Source organism: Mustela putorius, unplaced genomic scaffold, assembly GCF_011764305.1.
Source record: "Mustela putorius furo isolate JIRA1106 unplaced genomic scaffold, ASM1176430v1.1 tig00537350_pilon_pilon_pilon, whole genome shotgun sequence".
NCBI lineage: Eukaryota > Metazoa > Chordata > Mammalia > Carnivora > Mustelidae > Mustela > Mustela putorius.
This window is the reverse complement of record NW_025422471.1, coordinates 19,451,945-19,472,642: the sequence shown is the minus strand read 5'-3', so window position 1 is coordinate 19,472,642 and position 20,698 is coordinate 19,451,945. Positions and strand designations below refer to the sequence as shown.

General features: G+C 35.3%; 1 protein-coding gene across 6 annotated transcripts in view; it reads left to right on the top strand.

The window, feature by feature from the left end:
* XRCC4 (X-ray repair cross complementing 4) overlaps positions 1–20,698 on the top strand; it is a 271,894-nt gene that overhangs the window by 102,527 nt on the left and 148,669 nt on the right. For all 6 annotated transcript variants that reach the window (XR_199943.3, XM_004759129.3, XM_013059782.2 and 3 more), the window contains 3 exons: positions 945–1,111; positions 8,036–8,188; positions 9,270–9,376. Coding sequence is in view for 5 of the 6 variants with exons in the window: in XM_004759129.3 (XP_004759186.1) it covers positions 945–1,111; positions 8,036–8,188; positions 9,270–9,376 (427 nt within the window). In the remaining variant the exon portion in view is untranslated. The remainder of the gene's footprint in view (positions 1–944; positions 1,112–8,035; positions 8,189–9,269; positions 9,377–20,698) is intronic.

Genomic DNA, 20,698 nt, shown 5'->3' with positions numbered 1-20,698 from the left:
GTAAGGATAATTATGATTGTGATTAAATCACTGTATTTCATTATCTTTATCTGCTAAATGAGGAGAACTGGTATACCCTTCTAAATTCCATACTATAAATTCCATACTATAATACCATATTATATTATTTTATTTTATTTTAAAGTGCCTTCTAGTAGAGGATGTATTTTTGTAAGTCTTACCTTTGTGAGGAAGTAAGATGTATACAAACTTGACATTGGACAGTATTATTTGTGATTTATTTGGTTTTTGATACAGAAATAATTACTGAGTAGTGCCCCCGGGTTTATCCGTTCCCTAAAATGCTGTATTTCTTTTTAACTATTGCCAAAATTTTCCTTTCTTCAGAAATAGATTATGTCACTTATTCTGTGTTACTGTCACTAGTAATAGAAAGTACAGTTAAAAATCTTTGTGTATATGGATGCCTGGGTGGCTCAGTTGGTTATGCCTCTGCTTTCGGCTCTTGTCATGCTCTCAGGGTCCTGGGATCAAGTCCTGCGTCGGGCTTCTTGCTCAGTGGGGAGTCTGCTTCTCCCTCTGTCTGCCGCTCTCCCTGCTTGTGTTCTCTCTCTCTGACAAATAAATACATTTAAAAAAAAATCTAAAAAAAAAATCTTCGTTTATGATTCCTTTTCTTACTCTGAGTAGTGACTTAAATTAAGTTGTACTAAAAAAACCAGTAGTATGCTTATATGGTATTTAGATGTTTTCTTCTCTGCTAGGAGGTAGAAGAGTGACTTAACACACAAATTATTCTTGAGTTATATGTTGATTTACATGATAAACTTCCATAAGAAGGTAGGAAGTTTCCCAGTTTTTCTTCTCTGTATTTATATCTGATAAATGCACTGTATTTGAATCTTATGTTTTTTTCCCACTCAGAAGATCGCACTCGATCTTGATATTCTCCCCAAACTAATAATGTTTTCCTTTCGTTCTAGTTCAGACTTGGTTCCTTCAGTCTAGAGAAAGTTGCAAGTCCAGCTGAGGTCATTAGAAAACTTATTTGTGATTGCCTGGACACCATCACAGAAAACCAAGCCAAGAATGAGCACCTGCAGAAGGAAAATGAAAGGCTTTTGAGAGATTGGAATGATGTTCAAGGACGGTATGTGCTAATGTTCTTGTATTACAAAAACACTAAGCTCTCTTTATATTGTTATAGACTTAAGTTAATGATTTGTAAGTTTATTATATATGTAGACTAGCATATATTAACGTAAAATCTTTACTTAGTATGATTAAACCAAACTACTGGTCATTACTATACATTATTGGAGTATGTTAACACTTTTAGGTCATTAGTATTTGGTGGCATCATCAAACTAATGAACGAAAAGAGTAATCAGGCAATGAGAATCAGGAGCCACTAATATTAATCAAAATTTAGGAAGTTGATATTTATAAGATTTAATTTACCTCAAATTATAGGATCAATAATGAATAAAAAGGTACACAAAGTGTAAATATGCCAATTCATCACTTATATGGACTCTTTATGTAAATGGAAGCTATTTCAGATGCTGTGTGCTTTGGATCCTGATATAGACTTATTTTGCTCATTGAGAATTTTAAAAAGGTGATGTAATTGTGTTTATTAGATAAGACATTTGGAAGCCTTTATTTTCCTGATTTTGCCGCCTCTTTTTTTTTTTTTAAATTTTGAAGAACGTCACTTTACTTCTTATTATGCATTATTTTTTTAAAGATTTTATTTATTTATTTGACAGACAGAGATCACAAGTAGGTAGAGAGGCAGGCAGAGAGAGAGAGGAGGAAGCAGTCTTTCTGTGGAGCAGACAGCCCGATGTGGGGCTCGATCCCAGGACACTGGGATTCTGACCTGAGCCGAAGGCAGAGGCTTTAACCCACTGAGCCATACAGGCGCCCCTTATTATGCATTTTTTCACTGTATCATAATCTAGGCCAGTCCGGGTATATTTTTTATTACTCTGTTATGTAAAAGATGTTTGAAGGAAACAAAATGGTATGTTGTGACCATTTATATCTTTACAGAGACATATAACATATGCACATGTTGGTACATACATACGTGGCAACACCTGAAAGAGTTACATGGAATGTATATAAAATGATAATATTATCATTATATCCAATATGTCCAGTGGACTTTTTATCTTTCATTCAAACCAGTAACTCTAAAACATAAGAATAATTTTCCAACTTAGGATCTTATTAGGACAATCCTTAAGATTGTTTTATATGGATTCGTAAGTAAATATGAGAGTATATGAAAAATGTGAAGTGTTTACCACTATCAATCTAGATTTGTGGAAAGGGTGTTGACCAGAAGGAATTAGGTTTCTATATATCCAATTACATTTACTAATGTAAGACATGTAAACTTAACACCTAAAATCTGACTATATTTGACTCTTAGTTATTATATTAAGAAAGTTTCTTGTTCTCTTTTATTTCTGAATTAACTTTTATCTCCAATTGTATAATAATAATGAGACCAAATCACAACTATGTAAATATTAGGAAACCATAGGGAAAAACAAGTTAATTTTGCTCTTCCTATTTCTCTTTAAAATCGTGTTAGTATGAATCAATATCAGATATCTGTGCTAGAAAGCACGGTTTTGGTCTTTATCTGTAGTTTGGATATGCTTTTCTTTTTTATATGTGAAATAAATCCAATTAAAGGAGATGTAGTATGGCCGTGATAAGCCATTAAATTTAAAACTCAAAATACCCTCAAGACGATAGGAAATTTGATCCTCAAATTGCCCACAAAAATGCAGACTGGGTACTTGGTACTTGAACAAATTGCTTTAAAATGTCTGCCAGAGGTTGAAAGAGGTGTTAACCTCATCAGTATTCACCACCACTGCCTTTGACTGGAAAGCAGCAGGGAACAAAGATGAGATGGTGGAGACAAACGCACCCTGTGCTATAAAACAGTGGGGGAGGGCTGTGTATAATATGTGGCCCCTAGATGCTTGATTTACTATTCCTGAACTGTCCAGAAAGTGCTTTTGCATTATTGTGGCAAAATGTTTCCTATCTGACCAGAAGTACAACCATATCTCTCATCGCCAGGCTTATTATGCTCCAGCTATTCTTTTCTTATAAATACTAGGTCACATATTTTCTTCAGGGGTTGGCAATGTGTTCCATTGTGCTAGCCCCCAGAGGACAGTGAGCCTGCTCCAGAGAATTCTATGCTCTTGATTGTATTCCACATGTTAGATTAGTTAGCTCTATTTTCCAAATTTCCCAAATGGGTTTCTTTCCTATCACAGGAGAAGGTGGCCATTTGAAGGAGCTGTAAATACATCTTGGTCATGGCCAAGCAGTGCTTTCTTAAATGTTCCCTCCCTAGAGCCTTAGTATGGTGGAAAATGAGCAAAGGATTTCTATCTCCATCTTCTGTATGGCAGTAGTACTGATGAAGAGTCTTTAGGGAAATTAGAAACAGGACATGAGCATAGTGAGTTAGGTAACTGCGGACATAGGAAGTAGAAAATCATTAGAGTGGTGGCCATCATGTTAGGCCTGGCCACAGCTCAGTTTTCTGGGCAGCCTTTGATACTCTTGTATCAGTGTCCATCCATGCTCCAATCATTTCTTTCCCGTCATTGTTTCAGATTGTGTATGTGTGAGGGAATGACTGGCACAAAATAGATGGTGAGAATTCCCTTAGAAGCTATGGTGGATATAGGTCCTAAATAAAGGTGATACACAATGGGATATCATATGAGCAAAAACCCGTCATATACACATGTGCTTGTACCATGGAAAATGTTAATGATATGTTAAGAAGAGAAATGTTGTTAACAAAAAGAGGAATAGCATGCCAGTTTTGCTAAATATATCTTTAGATAGAAAATATCTAGAGGGAGAAAATTAAATGTTAATAGTGTATGTATATCTGGAATTGTAGATTAAATTTCTTTTTTTACTTTTTGGGAGTTTTAAAAATATGTTTTTTAACTTAAACATGTATAATTATAATCAGAAGCAACCCTAAAACCATTTCCATTTGGGATGACAGTGGAGAATAGATGAAGTTTGAATAAGAAATGAATTACAGTATGAGTAAAAAATAAGCTTTAATGTGTAGGCTTTTAATATATATTTGCTGTTATTTTTTATTAACTGTTTAATAATTGTGGTCTTAGCTCTGTTTTGAACAAGTGACATAACTGGATCAATTTAATTTTGTATAGTTTAGGTGAAGGAGAAAACATTAGAAATATTGTATGTGAATCCTTAAATTATTAGCTATATTTATTTCACTTGTTTTTCCTATTAAGTTTCAAATACAACTCTCGAGTTCCATATTCCTGAATAGGTCTTTTGTTTGCATTCAGACACCAAGTCAAACTCCAGCTTTATTCTGCATTAAAGTTATTAAACTTGTAACTGGAGGCAGTTCTCAGCAGATTGAATTGGGTTGACACTCATGGAATCATTAGAATAGAAGAGACCTTGAAAGCTCTTTTACTTCATCTCTGCCTTCAAGCTAGGATCACATTTTATCCAGATGAATTCAGTCTGATTTTTAAAGACCTCAGGAGATAGCTTCAACTCCCCTTGGTAGCCCATTATAGTGTTTAAGAACAGTCACAGTCAGAAAATTGTTCCTTCCATCTCTTGGTAATCTGAGTCCTTCATGGTATAGTTGAAGGCCATTTCCTCTTATTCTGTTGTCAGAGAGGATGAGGAACAGCTGTTTACCATCTTCTTCAGTACTTAAAGCCTTATTAAATCTCTACACTGCTTTCTTTTCCAGTTCTTTGTAGCATTCTTTGTCCTCTGAACTCCATTCACATTTTCTTTTGCTGTACATCCCTGACCTGGATATAAATTTGGCCAGAGATGATTGTAAAAAGGTTGCTGCATGATTTCTAAGCACCACATGTTCACATTTATGTATCTGATGTTTTATTTTGGGATATCTTTTTAATCTGTTTTAGATTGGATTATATTTTTGCATATAATTGCCTTGTTTCTGCTCCTATTTTTGTTATTATTTTTGATACTATTCTTAGACTGTTTTCCTGCATAGAAGTATTTTATTTCTAATATTCACTATTTGCATACTTAGTCTTTATCCTTTTAATTTTTAAAATTAATATTGTGTCATAGTTTTAGATATGTCAGTCCTAGGATACTAATTAACCTTAACATTATTGTTCTGTTGTCTTAGTCACTGTTGAAAGGATGAAGCATCATTAGCCCCTTCCTGTTTGATATTATTTATGTTTTCATCAGATTTGAGTTTTTCCTTGGAGATGATCCTTGGACTAGTTGTAGTCTAATCTAGTTGTATGTTAGTTCTCCTTTAGTATCACTGACTTCACAGTGAATCCCATGATTCACTTAATACCCACCACCAGGCTCACCCCACCCCTTACCCTCTCCCCTCCAAAATCCTCAGTTTGTTTCTTGGAGTCCACAGTCTCTCAGAATGGGAGAAGATATTTGCAAGTGACACTACAGACAAAGGGCTGATATCCAAGATATATAAAGAACTCCTCAAACTCAACACACACAAAACAGATAATCACGTCAAAAAATGGGCAAAAGACATGAATAGACACTTCTCCAAAAGAGACATACAAATGATTAGCAGACACACGAAAAAATTTTCATCATCATTAGCATTCAGGGAGATTCAAATTAAAACCACATTGAGATACCACCTTACACCAGTTAGAATGGCCAAAATTAACAAGACAGTAAACAACAAGTGTTAGGATGTGGAGAAAGGGGACCCCTCTTATACTGCTGGTGGGAATGCAAGTTGGTACAGCTGCCTTGGAAAACAGTGTGGAGATTCCTTAAGAAATTAAAAATAGAGCTTCCCTATGACCCTGCAATTGCACTACTGAGTATTTATCCCAAAGATACTGATGCAGTGAACAGAAAGGCCATCTGTACCCCAGTGTTCATAGCAGCAATGGCCTCAGTCACCAAACTGTAGAAAGTGCCAAGATGCCTTTCAACAGACAAATGAATAAAGAAGATATGGTCCATAAATACAATGGAGTATTATGCCTCCATCAGAAAGGGTGAATACCCAACTTTTGTATCAACATGGACGGGACTGGAGGAGATTATGCTGAGTGAAATAAGTCAAACAGAGAGAGTCAGTTATCCTATGGTTTCACTTACTCATGGAGTTTAAGGAATAACATGGAGGACATAGGGAGGTGGAGAGGAGAAGTGAGTGGGGGAAATTGGAAGGGGAGACAAACCATGAGAGACCACGCTGCGTGTGGTACATAAGCAATGAATCTTGGAACCCTGAAAAATAAAATAAAATTACCCAAAAACCCACATTGTGAAACCATCTTACACTAGTTAGAATGGCCAAAATTAAGACAGTAAACAAGTGTTAGAGACAATGTGGAGAAAGGGGAACCTTCTTACACTAAGGAGGGCATGTACTGCATGGACCACTGGATGTGGTACATAAAAGATGAATTTTGGAACACTGAGAAAAAATTAAATTAGATTTTTAAAAAATTGCAGTGACATGTTCCTGCTTAACATAAGCCATTGATCTTGTCAGTTCCTCTTCAACTTTGGCTCTTCCCCCCCCCACACACACTTTTTGGTGTACTTCTTTCTTAAAGAGCCTTGCTGATGAAAGGAGTACTGTTATATTAATATTTACCATAGATTTTTTTTAGAAGCTGAAGGGGATGAAAACTGTTGCTGTTAAAATGGTGAGTAGCTGTTAAAGGAGTGAAAAATAAATTCACAATCACTCATTCTCTTTATAAGGTGCCCACATTAACTCACTTTATTAATTTTCTAATAGCTTCTCCACATCTGTTGAATGCCCAACACTGTGTTAGGCACTGAAGATAAAGCAGTCAATAAAACACACATGCTCTCTGCCCTATGGAGTTCACAGCCGTGGCAGTGATTGTACTATGAGTGCTGTAATTGCTCCCAGAAAATATACTGCTTTCTGTTCCTTTTCATTCTGTAAGAGGCACTAATTCTTTGCATCTTTAGATAAGTAGATTGTTGAAAGCATAGGGACATGTATACCAAAAGTATCAAATGTTGACATTTTTGTTTATAATTTTTCAATGAAAAATTCTGTATTTCAAATACTATGAAATATATATACATAAATACATATGTAATGTAAATGCTAGAATACCTGTATAGAACAAATATGAATAAACAGTAAAGAGAAAACTAGGCAGGGCAAGGCTACATTTAAAATAATATTTTACATGGAATAATTTATATTTAAATCTTTAAAATACAGGTTTATTCATGGTTCATGTGTATGTACATATCTTATATACAGTCTCTGCTTGTTAGCTCTCTTTATATCTGGGAGGATAAAATCCATATCATCTCTTCTTAGCTCATTTGAACATTGTAAAAAGAATTATAAATGATAGAGAAAATTTTATGTTTTGTCTTATATATCTATAATTGAGGATATGTGGTCTTTCACATTTGCTGCTTCATTAATTTCTCCATGGAAATTTCAAGTTGGATACTTTCATTCATTATATAAATGCATATATGAGTGTGTATATATGAGGTGCTGAAGATAGAACTGCCTAAGTCATGTTCTTGCTGTGGAGCAGTTCATAGTCTATTTAGGGAAAACTGATTAGGTAAATCACTTAATCACAAAACAAGATCACGGTTGCTATTACAGTAATATTAGCCAAGTACAGAAAACATAGGCTATAATTATTCTTGTGTGAAATTTCTCCCATAAAAATACTCTTTTGGAAATAAATGATTAAGTTTAGGCATTTAGATGTTTTTAAAAGGTATTTGGGTATCATTTTCCAATATTGATCCTTATCTCACTGCATAAATTACTAACATTAATAAACAATAAATTCTAATTGTTTAATTATCTGTATAAAACTTTAAGTCAATGAAAACCTATAAAAGTGATTTTTAATTGAATTTCCCTTGAAAAGTTTTTTTGAAATCATCTTCAGTATTGCTTTGAATAATAGTAATGCTAAAAAAAACCTGTATGATTTTTTTTGTTTGTTTATTTACATTTTAGATTTGAAAAATGTGTCAGTGCTAAGGAAGCTTTGGAGACTGATCTTTATAAACGGTTTATTCTGGTGCTGAATGAGAAGAAAGCGAAGATTAGAAACTTACATAAGTTGTTAAGTGAAGTTCAAGAACTAGAAAAGAACATTGAGCATGAAAGGTATTTTGAGTTTTCTGTTTTGAGATGGCAGATAAAGTAATTTAAATGGAATTTTTTCCCAAACTTAATGAAAGTTAGGTGCCATTTTTAGTAATGTGAGATCATTTGATAGTCTGGGGTTAGATATTGTGGCTGTTGGATGCAGTGGGCTGGAAAAGTCTCAAAATGTTCTCTCCATGTCTGCTCACTGTCATAACTACACTTAAATCTTAAAACTGACAGGTGGTTTATCTAAGTGTTATTTGTGTAATTCTTAGACATCATTAAAAACAATAAAAACTTTATCTTCTGTAAAACTGCAGAGTTGAATACACATTTGTAATATTGGTGTCTAAGGAGTGGTTACTTTTAGAATCAAGTGGTTCTGAGAGTGGATGCATCCTTGATTTTTAAGGAAGAATCACAGGTGACTTATAGCTGGTATGGTTTAGACAATTATAATTATTTTAGTCTGGTTTTTATTGTTTTACTACTTTATTTATCCACTTAATTATTTTAGTGGATCCAGGTTTGCATCTTTTGCCCGAATCCGAGAGAACACAAAGATTTACTAATGGCATCATGTGAAGAATATAACATTTGATGTCAAATGGTCCTCGTTCAGGTGCTGTCTGGCACTGATACCTGTTAGTACATGACTTTGGACAAGTCCTGTAAACTCTCTGTGCCTTACTTGGCATCTTCATAGTAAGAAGAAGAGTGCCTCTCTGAAAATTTGGGGACAATCAAAAGCAAGGCAGAACTGCTTTGAGATCAGTAAAATACTGAATATTCTGTGATCCTCAGAAAATAATCCAGAGGAATAGTATTTTGATAGATGAATAAGATGATAAGAAACTGATTGAAGAGTTGATTATAGTGAGCACTAAACCACATTTAAATTAAGTAGAAGGGAAACTTATTCTTAAGAGAGTTAACGTATAGACTTTATAAAATGCTTTCATCTTAATCATGTATGTTTCAGTATGTGTTTGTTTAAAGTATTTTTCCAGGGATATTTTCTATAATTACTTACTGGTGAATTTGATACCTAGCCAGGGGTGAGCCAAAAATTTATAATTCTACCTTTCTCTGTTTCTAGGGAAACCACAACACATTCTGAAATGACTGCTGGCAGGGATGCTATCTATGATGAAAGCACTGATGAGGAGAGTGAAAACTTGCCTGATCGCTCTGCGTTAGCTCCAAGTAAGAGGAGTGCATTTATTTCCTTTGTTGGAGATCTCGCTTGGGCTTATTATTCTAAAGATAATAAACTGTAATGAAAAATGTTATGAAAAAGGTCTTTTCTACAAAAATTCTTCAGGGTTTTTAGTTTAGAACCTCAAGTACTTAATGTTAAAAATTATATTTATTATACAGTGCGGCAACTCATTAGCAATAAAACAAGCAAGCACACACACACACACACACACATACCTGCCCAAGGCATGCTCTGTCCTTTTAAATAAGGGTACATGAGGAATAAGCAAGATATGTATGTGTTCATGCTAGTTCTATCTAGCTCAAAGTTGGTGGCCTTCAACATGTGAGATCTTACCCAGCTAGAGCTATGGATGGGCAAGGAGTGGGGTGATCTACAATGCTTCAGGTTGTCTTGAGGTTGAGCCTTCTTTCACTATTCAGAATAGGGATTTTAGCAGGGGGAGATGGGTGAGGGGGAACAGAAGGGGAAATGGCAGTTTGTATTAAAGTACCTGAGCCTTACTCAGTCCCTCAGATCTAAATCCATGAATAATATTTCTAAATATTTATAGATTTCCTAGATGCGAGAGTCCCTGAACTCATCTTACACTTATGTGGTTCTGGCAGAAGCCTAGTGTTCTCAAAATAAATGTTTGATTCATTTATTTAGCAAATGTTTTCTGAGTGTCTCTTAGGTACCAGAAACTATTCTCTGTTGGAGAGCAAAAAACAAATGTATTTTTGTTTTCTTGCAGTTTATGCATTCTAGTCAGAGAAACAGACAATAACAAGATGAATAAATTGAATATAAGCTATATTAAATAGTGATAAATGCTGAAGAGAAAAATACACCAGGGAAAGATAATAGAAAATGTCAAGGTGGAAGTAGGATAAAGGTTATCATTTTAGCCAGGGCACCAGAAAAGGCCTTGGTGACACATCTCTCTGTGGGGTGAGCATGCTAAGCAGAAAAAAAGCAGTTAGTACAAAGACCCCTATGTGGGAGCTTTCATCAACTTTTTATTGATGTGTTTAAGCAATAGCATGGAGGGAGGTACGGGTACAGTAGGATGATAGAGATAGGGAGAATGGAGATATGAGGTCAGAGAGAGGGCATATCATGTGTAGGGCCTTATAGGCTATTGTAAGGATTTCAAGGTTTGCTTTCAACTGCACTGGAAACTGTTGGAAGGTTTCGAACGTCAAGTGATGTGATCCTGACTTACAGTTTTAGCAGGATTAATCTGGCTGTTATGTTGAGAATAGAGTATACATAGTGTGGTAAGCGCAGAAGAAGACAGAGAGTGGAAAGCTGGTTCGACAAAGCATGAAGGACGTGAGCGGCTTAGACCAGAGTGACAGCAGTGAAGATGGTGAACACGGGGCAGATTCTAGATATGTCTAGAGGCAACATATTATTGTTGATGAAGTGGGTATCATACTGAGAGACAGGCATACACCAATCATGATAAGTGTTTTGGATTGAATACTGAAGGCATGCAGCTGACTACTGAATTATGAGAGTATGGAAGAGGAGGGTTAGGAACTCAGTTTTACAAAACTTAATTCTGAGATATTAAGTAGGAAGTTGGGTATACAAATTTGGAGTTAGGGAGAGGGCTTCCTGCTGAAGATGTTTAAGTAAAGAGGCATTTAAAGCTGGCTGAGCTATCAAGGGAGATAGAGAAGATAGAAAAGATCAAGGACTCTGCCCTTGTACACTTGAATGTATAGAGTGAGGAGACCAGCAAAGGCTGAGAGGGAGCAGCCAGGCAGGCGAACATGGTAGGACACACAGGTATTGCTGGGGATCTTAATAAAACATTTTCAGTGGGATAGCAGAAATAGGAGGTTCCAAAAAGATGAGAGGAGTGAACTGGGAAGAAACAAGAAGCCTATGCAGCACTTTTTAGCAAGTTTTACTGTATAGAAGAAGAAACCTGGGAAGCTGCTTGAAGGGTACATGGGGCCAAGAGGGTTTTTTTTTTCACCTTTGTCTTAGATGAGAGAAAGAACATCATGTTTGCATATTGATGGGAGTAAGTAAGGAAAGAGGGGGAATGTTGCTGAAATTGCTGGAATGTTGTTTCTCATAAGTGAAGATGGGGTCGAATGGACAAATGGCAGGATTTGGTTAGCTAGGAGCATGGGCACTTTCCATAAAGACAGGAAAGAAAATAGAATAAATGGACAAGACATAGGAAGTGATTATGTGGTTGGGGTCATGGAAATTTCATGATATTGATTACATTAGTTGGTTGATTAATCTGATTCTAATTAGGTTTGAACTAGATCACACAATCACATACACTCTCACTTTTGCACAGCAGAGTTAACATTTGGAAGCAATGCTTGTTTTACATGAGTGACCCAATATAAAATGAAGTCATTCTTTAATAATCAAATGCAATTGAAATCTCCCTAAAAAGGGAATCAGTGCTCTTTCCAAAAATCTAAATGTTCAAAATTTTTATTAAATATAATGGTCTTTGATTTTGTTCCTTACTCAGAGTGTCTCACCAACCTTTGAAGTAGATGAAAATTATTGTTGAAAAGAAAATATATGGTTAAATAATAGGTATATGAGAATGGGGTCCTGTATGTGTTCTATTTTAGGCAAAGTATTCCTACAATTGTACTATTTTAAATCTGGCTAAATTTCTCTTCAAAAATGTTTAGTTCATTGTACATTTTTTCTTTTACATGGCGTTATTTTCTTTAACTCAAATCTAGTTCACTACATACATGACATATAGGTCTCTGATTCTTTTATTTTTTTCTTTGCATTTAACTTGCTTTTGGCAGGTTTTGCTTTCAAGAATTAAGAACATTTTTATCCAAAATTTTAACTATCCTTTCCTTCTGCTTCAGTAAGAAATATTCGGGAAACTGAAGTTTGGAGGGGCGAAAAAAAAGAACCTCAGATCTAAAATGCTTGGTATTGAATAAGAACTGGATTCCATACATCTGAGGAAAAACATTTTAAGTGTTAAACAACAGAGTAAGCTTCTTTATAGTTTACCAGATTCTATAATTCATTCTTTTTTTAAAAAATATAATTCATTCTTTTACAGAGACAAAATTATACTCTTAGTCTATGGGAAATATGTTTATATATTTAATCATAGCTTCGTCTTTTGGTATATTATATACTATTACTATGTATCTGGACCAGAGCAATGAAGGTTTCTTCCTGAACTTATTCTGCCATCTTGATAATGAATTACCTATTCTTATTGTATAAGTAAATATTTGAATTTATTTTAGGTAGTGGAGGTTCATGTGTGCTTTCCCTACGATAAGAACAAGAGGAAAAAACTAATGTGATTTAATACATTTATTCTTTCAATAAGTCATTTATTTAAATGGCTAAATGTTTAACTTGGTAGTCATTTCTATTATGTAAATGTGTGTTCATCATTAATTGTAAAAAAACCATCAAATTTCCTAATGACTCATTCCTGCATTATAATAATTTAGTGAGACCAGATCATTTAGTGATTTCACAGTATTCATTCAAGGAAAAGTTCTGCTTATTTTCATACATATATTCAGATGTACAATAAGGATATCGAAGTTTACAGGAAATAGGCAGGTAACTATTTTATGTATGGGCAATCTATTTTATTATTTTTTTTCTCCAAAGTTTTAAATTTCCCCCCATCATTAGAGTTGTTGAGGAAATAACTGATGACAGTACTCTAATAAACTATGTCATGTTCATATGTATTATACCATATATTATGAAAAACCTCTAAATTTGTTTAAAGTTGGTTAGCTAAAAGGAGATCTCCGAAGTATTCTGAGACTTGAACATCACAGTCTGTACGACCCACAACTACATTTTATACTTTTCTGTAAATAAATAAAACAATATTTACTTTCTGTAGGTCTTAACTTCCATAATTTCTAGATAGGTAACAATAGTGTTACAGACTTAGTTAAGAAATAAATTGTTGGGGCGCCTGAGTGGCTCAGTCAGTTAAACGTCTGCCTTTGGCTCAGGTCATGATCCCAGGGTCCTGGGATCGAGCCCCGCATCGGGCTCTCTGCTCAGCAGGGAGCCTGCTTCTCCCTCTCTGTCTCCCACTCCCCCTGCTTGTGTTCTGTTCCTTCTCTCGCTGTGTCTCTGTTAAATAAATAAAATCTTTAAAAAAGAAAGAAAGAAAGTAACTGTTACTGCATACTAAAGTCTTAGAGTTCATAGGTATTTAACTTTGTTTCAGATTAAGATTATGATAGATGAGCTGGTTGCCAAGGTCTCTGTTTATAGCTCAACCCCTGGATTATCGAGGAGGATGAATTACTTGCGCTCTCACCTAGTTTGTGTAACTCCTTGTGGCTCTAAGGATTTTCTGGTTTGTCTGGATTAGTCCTACCTCCAGTGTTGTTTTGTTTTTGTTTTTTGTTATGTTTTTTAATTGAATGGAAAGATAACCATGTTGGGTTTTTATAGATATAGTAAAACAACCTTTTCTACAGGAAATCTTCTGTTTCTTTGGATACAAATCAAGGTAACACCTGATGTCCATGTCTTTGGAGAAACTTCAGATTGAAGTAGGTCTCCTGAATAACAGAACCTCACCAAAATAAAAAGAGAGAGAAGTGTAATTAGTATAGCATCTGAGTGCCAAAATGTCTAGCAGTGCATCCATGGCCTTTTATTTGCCCCCAAAATATCTGCCATAGCCTAAAAATTAATTTATGGTTATGTAGTTTTTCATGTTTATAACCATTTTGATGCTGTAATACTAGTAGAATTGTATGTGAAAATAATTCTTAAATGGATATGAATATTCCAAGAATTTTAACCATTATTATAAAATATTTCTTAGTGTTAGCATAATTCAGAATGTGGGTGAATATTTAGTACAAAGATTGGGCTTATTTCATTGAAATAGGATCTTCCCTGTGAAGCATTTTGAAAACTTATGCTTAATTGGTTCCTAATTAGCTTTTACAAGAGGAATTATTTTAATGTCTCCTTAATTATTTCAAATTATTTATTTTTAATTAAGATAATATTTTTATCTTATTACTTTATTAGTAGAAATTGTATTTCTCAAAATTAGAGACCAATTAAATTAGCCTTGCTAAAAGGTTAAATATGAAAAATACTTATTCTAAAATGTTTTATTCTTCTTCATTTTTAAAGTGCACAACCACTAAGAACAAATAAAAATAAGCTTTCTATCACTCATCTGCATAATTATTAGCCTGGGATTTAGCACATTAGTTTAATTAGTGTTGATTCTTTACCAACAGGAAGGCCCCTGCATTACTGCTATCAGTAATTTAGGCTTCTACTTAGTTGGTGGGCTTCCTGAAAGGAAGTGTGATTATAGAATAGCCTTTTAGAAAATAAATGAATGGCTATGTCAAAGAGTCGATGAATACTGATATAGTAGCTTTTAAAAATAGAACAGAATCCAAAATTTCTAAGTATCAAAGAGCTTGTTGCTTCAAACAGTGAATGTCTACTCACAGAAGGGGTAACAACATGTACTGCCAAAGAGATTAGTCAGAAATTCAACTTTAGAATTACAGATTATTCCCTTAATCTTATCTGGCTTGTTTATCATAGACTCATTTATTTACAAATTCTTAATAAAAAGCTTGATTTACTGAAACCTTTCACAAAAACCAGAAGAGCAATTTGAGTGTATTTCGTAGCAATTATACATAAGCAGCATTGCTCAGGAATGATACTATGTTCTTCAGAGATCTAGATCTCATACAGTTCTGGATCTTCTAATTCAAGCTTGTCATTTTACAGATGAAGAAACAGAGGCCTACAAAGTTTAAATATATTACTGCTGAAAGAATGAGACAGAAAGAATGAGAAAATACTTGCCTCCTATAGTAGTAAATCACAATTGCACATTTCTTTTTGAGATGTTTTTAAAAACTTTGGAAATTTGTTCACACTGAGGCGATTGCAATTAATGCAATAGGGTGATGAGAACACTTCCTGTGTTGAAGAGGAGAATTTATAAATTCTCCAGAAAGACAGGCAACATCCTCAGATTAAAAAACAAGACTTCATGATACATAGTTATGGAGGAAATTCCAGAATACACATCCATCTATATTCCTTCCTTCCTTCCTTCCTTCCTTCCTTCGTTCCTTCCTTCCTTTCTTCCTTAAGATTTATTCATTTGACAGACAGAGAGACAGCAAGAAAGGGAACACAATCAGGGGGAGTGGGAGAGGGAGAAGCAGGTTTCCTGCGCAGCAGAGAGCCTGATGTGAGGCTCAAACCCAGAACCCTGGGATGATGACCCGAGCCAAAGGCAGACACTTAATGACTGAGCCACCTAGATGCCCCCAGAATATGCATATTTCTATTGAAGTTATTCCTTGTATATTTTTTCTATTTAGATATAATTGACATACAACATTGTGTAAGTTTAAGGTATATAATGTGTTGATTTGATGTAGTTGTATATTACAATATGATAACCACAGTAGCACTAGCTAACACCTCCACTGTATCACATATTTATCATTTCTTTTTTGTGGTGAGAACATTTAAGGTCTAGACTCTTTGCAACTTTGATGTTGTAATACAGTATTGTTGCCTATAATCACTAACTGGGCATTAGATCTTAAAGACTTATTTATCTACCTAGCTGCAAGTTTGTACCCTTAAGTATCTCCCTAATTCCCTTACCCTAGCCCCTATCAACTATTATTCTACTTTTTTTGTGTGTGAATTTGTAATTCATATAGTATTTATCTTTTTCTGTCTGACTTCTCTCACCCCCTCCATATTAATTGCTTCAGGTTTTGACTTAGTATTTATCTACATAAGAATCTCAAATATATGAAAGATTTGCAGTAATCTGTGATAATTTTTCTGTACTATACTATTAAAATAAAACTTTGATATGCCCTTTTAGGCAATTATTTCTATACCTATATATATATATTCTTGGAAAGACAGAAAGAAATTCTGTTAAGAATATTTATTTCTGCCTGTGGATGAATGAGAAGGTTTGGTAATCTCCCCCCAAAATAACTATAAACTGACAAAAAAGAAACAAGCAAACATTGAGGTACTCTGCACTTGATCTTAGCCAGGAGGCCAAGAAGCAATTCACTGAAATGCTAAGGCAAGTAAGGAAGGCAAAGAACAATAGAAGAGGTATTTATCCTTGAAAAATTGCTGAAATTCCATTAAGAACTTGGAATCTGTGCACTTCTTGCCTAGAGCTGCCCTCATTGCTGTCCTGTGCACTTCTTCCTTGCCCTCTCCCACATTCCTTGAGTTTGTTCAGTATGGAAGTCCTGTCAGGACCTGGGAGGCTGTGAGGACTGGCAACTGTTAGGTCTGGGTCAAAAAAGGCTCACTCAGTGTGGAGAAAAATACCCACATTTGGCAATGTTGGTGAAAGTAACGTTCTTGGCTGCAGTGGCTAAGTGCGTTGGACCAATCAATCTACCAACCTAAAGTCAGCCTGCTGTGTGGCTATAATGGTACTGTCTTGTTCCAAGCATCTAAGACTAGGATTTTACAGAGTATGGTGACTTCACCTAAGTATTCATCCACCTGCTGTTTCAATGGGTAATATGTTGTAAGAGAAAAATTATGTGATCACTTACTCATTTTTTTCTTTTCTTCATAGCTTCTCAGGGTTTTTGATATGCTAATGAAGATAGTAATGAAAGGTAGAATGTACTATGAAATGTTTCTCAAACTTACAAGACCTTAGGAACTTTGTCAATGGAAGTTATTATGCCGTGCACCCTATGTGAGAAATCCTGCTTTAAACCATTTCGATTCATATATAAATTAAGTGAAAAAAGGAGAAGACTCTAAAAAGAACAAATATTTTCCCCAATACAGTCTCTCTATGTCCATATTTTAAGAGGACATGTACTAAATAGGGGGAATGGATCATATAATCAAGGATATGTACTTAAAATATAGCATGAACCCATGTGAATATTAAACCTCAGAATGTGCAGTGAGTAACTTTAAGGATTCTGAAGATGGCTTAAAAATTGTATTTTTGCCACTGTTGTAGTAAGAGTACTGATCTGAGAATGGACTTAGGACAAATGTTGACTGATAAAATTAATATTAACAGTTGACAGAAAATACTACTTAAATGTTATTTAATTTGATTTGTTCTAATCTCAAGTGCGTTCTTAACCTCTGGTTCTTAAGTAGTTAACAAGGGGGTCTTTGAACCCTTTGGAGTTATATATAAAGTTTCATACATAGTATTCCATTGTGTATATATACCACATCTTCTTGATCCATTCATCTGTTGATGGACATCTAGGTTCTTTCCATAGTTTGGCTATTGTGGACATTGCTGCTATAAACATTCGGGTGCACGTGCCCCTTTGGATCACTACGTTTGTATCTTTAGGGTAAATACCCAGTAGTGCAATTGCTGGGTCATAGGGCAGTTCTATTTTCAACATTTTGAGGAACCTCCAGGCTTTTATCCAGAGTGGCTGCACCAGCTTGCATTCCCACCAACAGTGTAGGAGGGTTCCCCTTTCTCCGCATCCTCGCCAGCATCTGTCATTTCCTGACTTGTTGATTTTAGCCATTCTGACTGTTGTGAGGTGATATCTCATTGTGGTTTTGATTTGTATTTCCCTGATGCCGAGTGATATGGAGCATAAATGCATGTATTAGTTTGTTGGGCTGGTATAACTCAGTATCACAAACTGGGTAGCTTACCCAACAGAAATATATTGTCCCACACTTCTGGAGGCTAGAAGTCCCAAGTCAAGATGTTAACAAGGTTGATTCTTTCTGAGGGCCAGGAGGGAAGGCTCTGTCCAGGCCTCTCTCCTTGACTTGTTGAAAGCCATCTTCTCCCTCTGTTTCGTCATATCACTGTCCCTTTCAGTGTTGCATCGAAATTTCCCTTTTTTGTAAGGACAGCAGTCCCACTGGGTAGGGCCCATGCCTGTAACCTCAGTTGAATACCTTGGTGAATCCTCTGTTTGCCCATAAGAATTCCACATTCTTCAGCACCAGGGATTAGGACCCCAAAATGTCTTTTTGGGAGGGACACAGTTCATCTCATTACAAATGCACAAGTACACTTTTCTAGAGCAAGGTTCAAATTTTTATATATTTTTCAATAGGGAGTATATTCCAAAAATGATTCAGCATCATTGACCTTAGGAGAATGGTATTTAAACCAAGAAAAGATGGAATAAGACATGTTAAAAGGAAACTGCACCTTAGAACAAAAGAAGATGAGAAGAGGGGAAAATAACTTTCAGGCAGAAACTAAATCACCCTCTGTCAGTTCATTGGTTTGGGTTTTGTCAGGAGCTGCTCTGTACTGTTCAGTCAGTTAGGCACTAGTGATGTGAGACTGTTGAACACTGGAAATGTGACTTGTCCAAGTTGAACTGTACTTTTAAGTATAAACCAAACATTGGATTTTAAAAACTTAGTATGAAAAAAGAAGTAATGTGTCTCATTAATATATTTCTATATTAATTAAATCCTGAAATAATTATTTTTGGATGTATTGAGTTAAATATATTATTAATATTACCTTCATTTTCTTTTTTACTCATTTGCATGTGTTTAATAGGAAGTTTAAAATTCTACACATGATTCACATATTTCTATTTGATGTACTGATCTTGGTGTTCTAAAAGGCTCCATTTCAGGTTGATTGCTATGATAGATGTGTATTACTGTGAAAATGAAATCAAATTGTACTACCAAGTTTTCATGAAGCTGTTAATGTAAAGCCGTGAGATCTTTAGGCGGGTGTAGATGACTATGGGTGTAATTGAGTATTTATGTCTAAGAAATACAAAAGGTTTTACACTTTTTAATTTATTTACTGTTTTTTGATTGGTTGTAGTAAAACAAACTTAAGAAAGCCTGAATCATCTTTGTTGTTTTTTTTTAAAGATTTTATTTATTTATTTGACAGACAGAGATCACAAGTAGGCAGAGAGGCAGGCAGAGAGAGAGAAGGAAGCAGGCTCCCTGCTGAGCAGAGAGCCCGATGCGGGACTCGATCCCAGGACCCCGAGATCATGACCTGAGCCGAAGGCAGCGGCTTAACCCACCAAGCCACCCAGGCGCCCCCTGAATCATCTTTGTCATAGGAAAATGAGGCTAAACATTTTTATTGACCCCTTTTAACTGCAACCATGACCCAGTTGAGACAAAAGGTGGGATAATGCAGCAATAATCTCTAAATCAGCTGCATGTCTATAATGTAGTACAGAGGATTCTTGTCTCTTTGTGATTGTGACAGGGGTCTCCACCACAAATAGCACATCTGGTTCCTTGTACCAACTCATCAATATCATTTATAAGCCATACTTAAGATCAAAAGGATAGAGTTTACTAGTGATGAGGTTCTGGAATGTTGCCAGCCCACCAGCATTGGCATGATGCTTGCTGAAGGTATGTGTGAAGGATGCATATCACCAGGCTCGCTGAGTAGAGTCCGAATATGTGGTGTCATGAAAGAGCACTGCTACAAGTGGAGTGGGCAGAGGAAGGAATCAAAGCGAGACCCCGAGTGCCAGTTTCAAGCCTTGTGGTAAAACTCAGTGCATTGATAAATAGGTGCAAACACACATCTGTGACATTCAGCATTTTGTGGGGTAGTTGTAATTTGGGGGATGACTGAACAAAAAAAAGAACTTAGAGTACTGCTGTCTGTGACTTCACAAGCATAAAAGCACAATGACTAGCTGTATTAACAACAATACTGTTTTTTTTTTTAATGAATAACTTGGACTGTACAGAGATTGTAACTGTTGATTTAGGTCACATACTTTGTTTTTCCTTTGTTAAGTAATAAATCTGATGGCATTTATATAGGACATAGTTTCCTAGTTTTCTGTTTTTTAACTCTTCCTTTTGTATTTGATCAGGCTCATTTTATTCATTGATGTCATTTGCATGAATCCTGGAAATAATTTGACTTTGTGACCCTTGGAAAATGATGATTTTTCTGACAATGATAACTAGTTTGATTAGTTCTTCTAATTCTAATTCTGCTACTACAGGTATTGTTCCTCCTCCTCCTTTACTATTACAGTTGCTATTGCTGTTACTTTCATTGTTCTGTCATGGTTCCACCACCACTGTTACAGTAATATCATCACCAGCACTGTAACTACTATAAACTCGGTTACTTAAGCATTTATATGGGTGCCTGAGTGTATTCTAGGTTTCTTAGATGTGTTAGTTCATTCTTGGATGCATTACTTCATCTAACAGCATTTAAATATATACTTGGAGTATATACCTTTGAAGTATATACTGTTACCATCACCATTTTACAGCTGAGAGAACCGAGGCACAGAAAAATT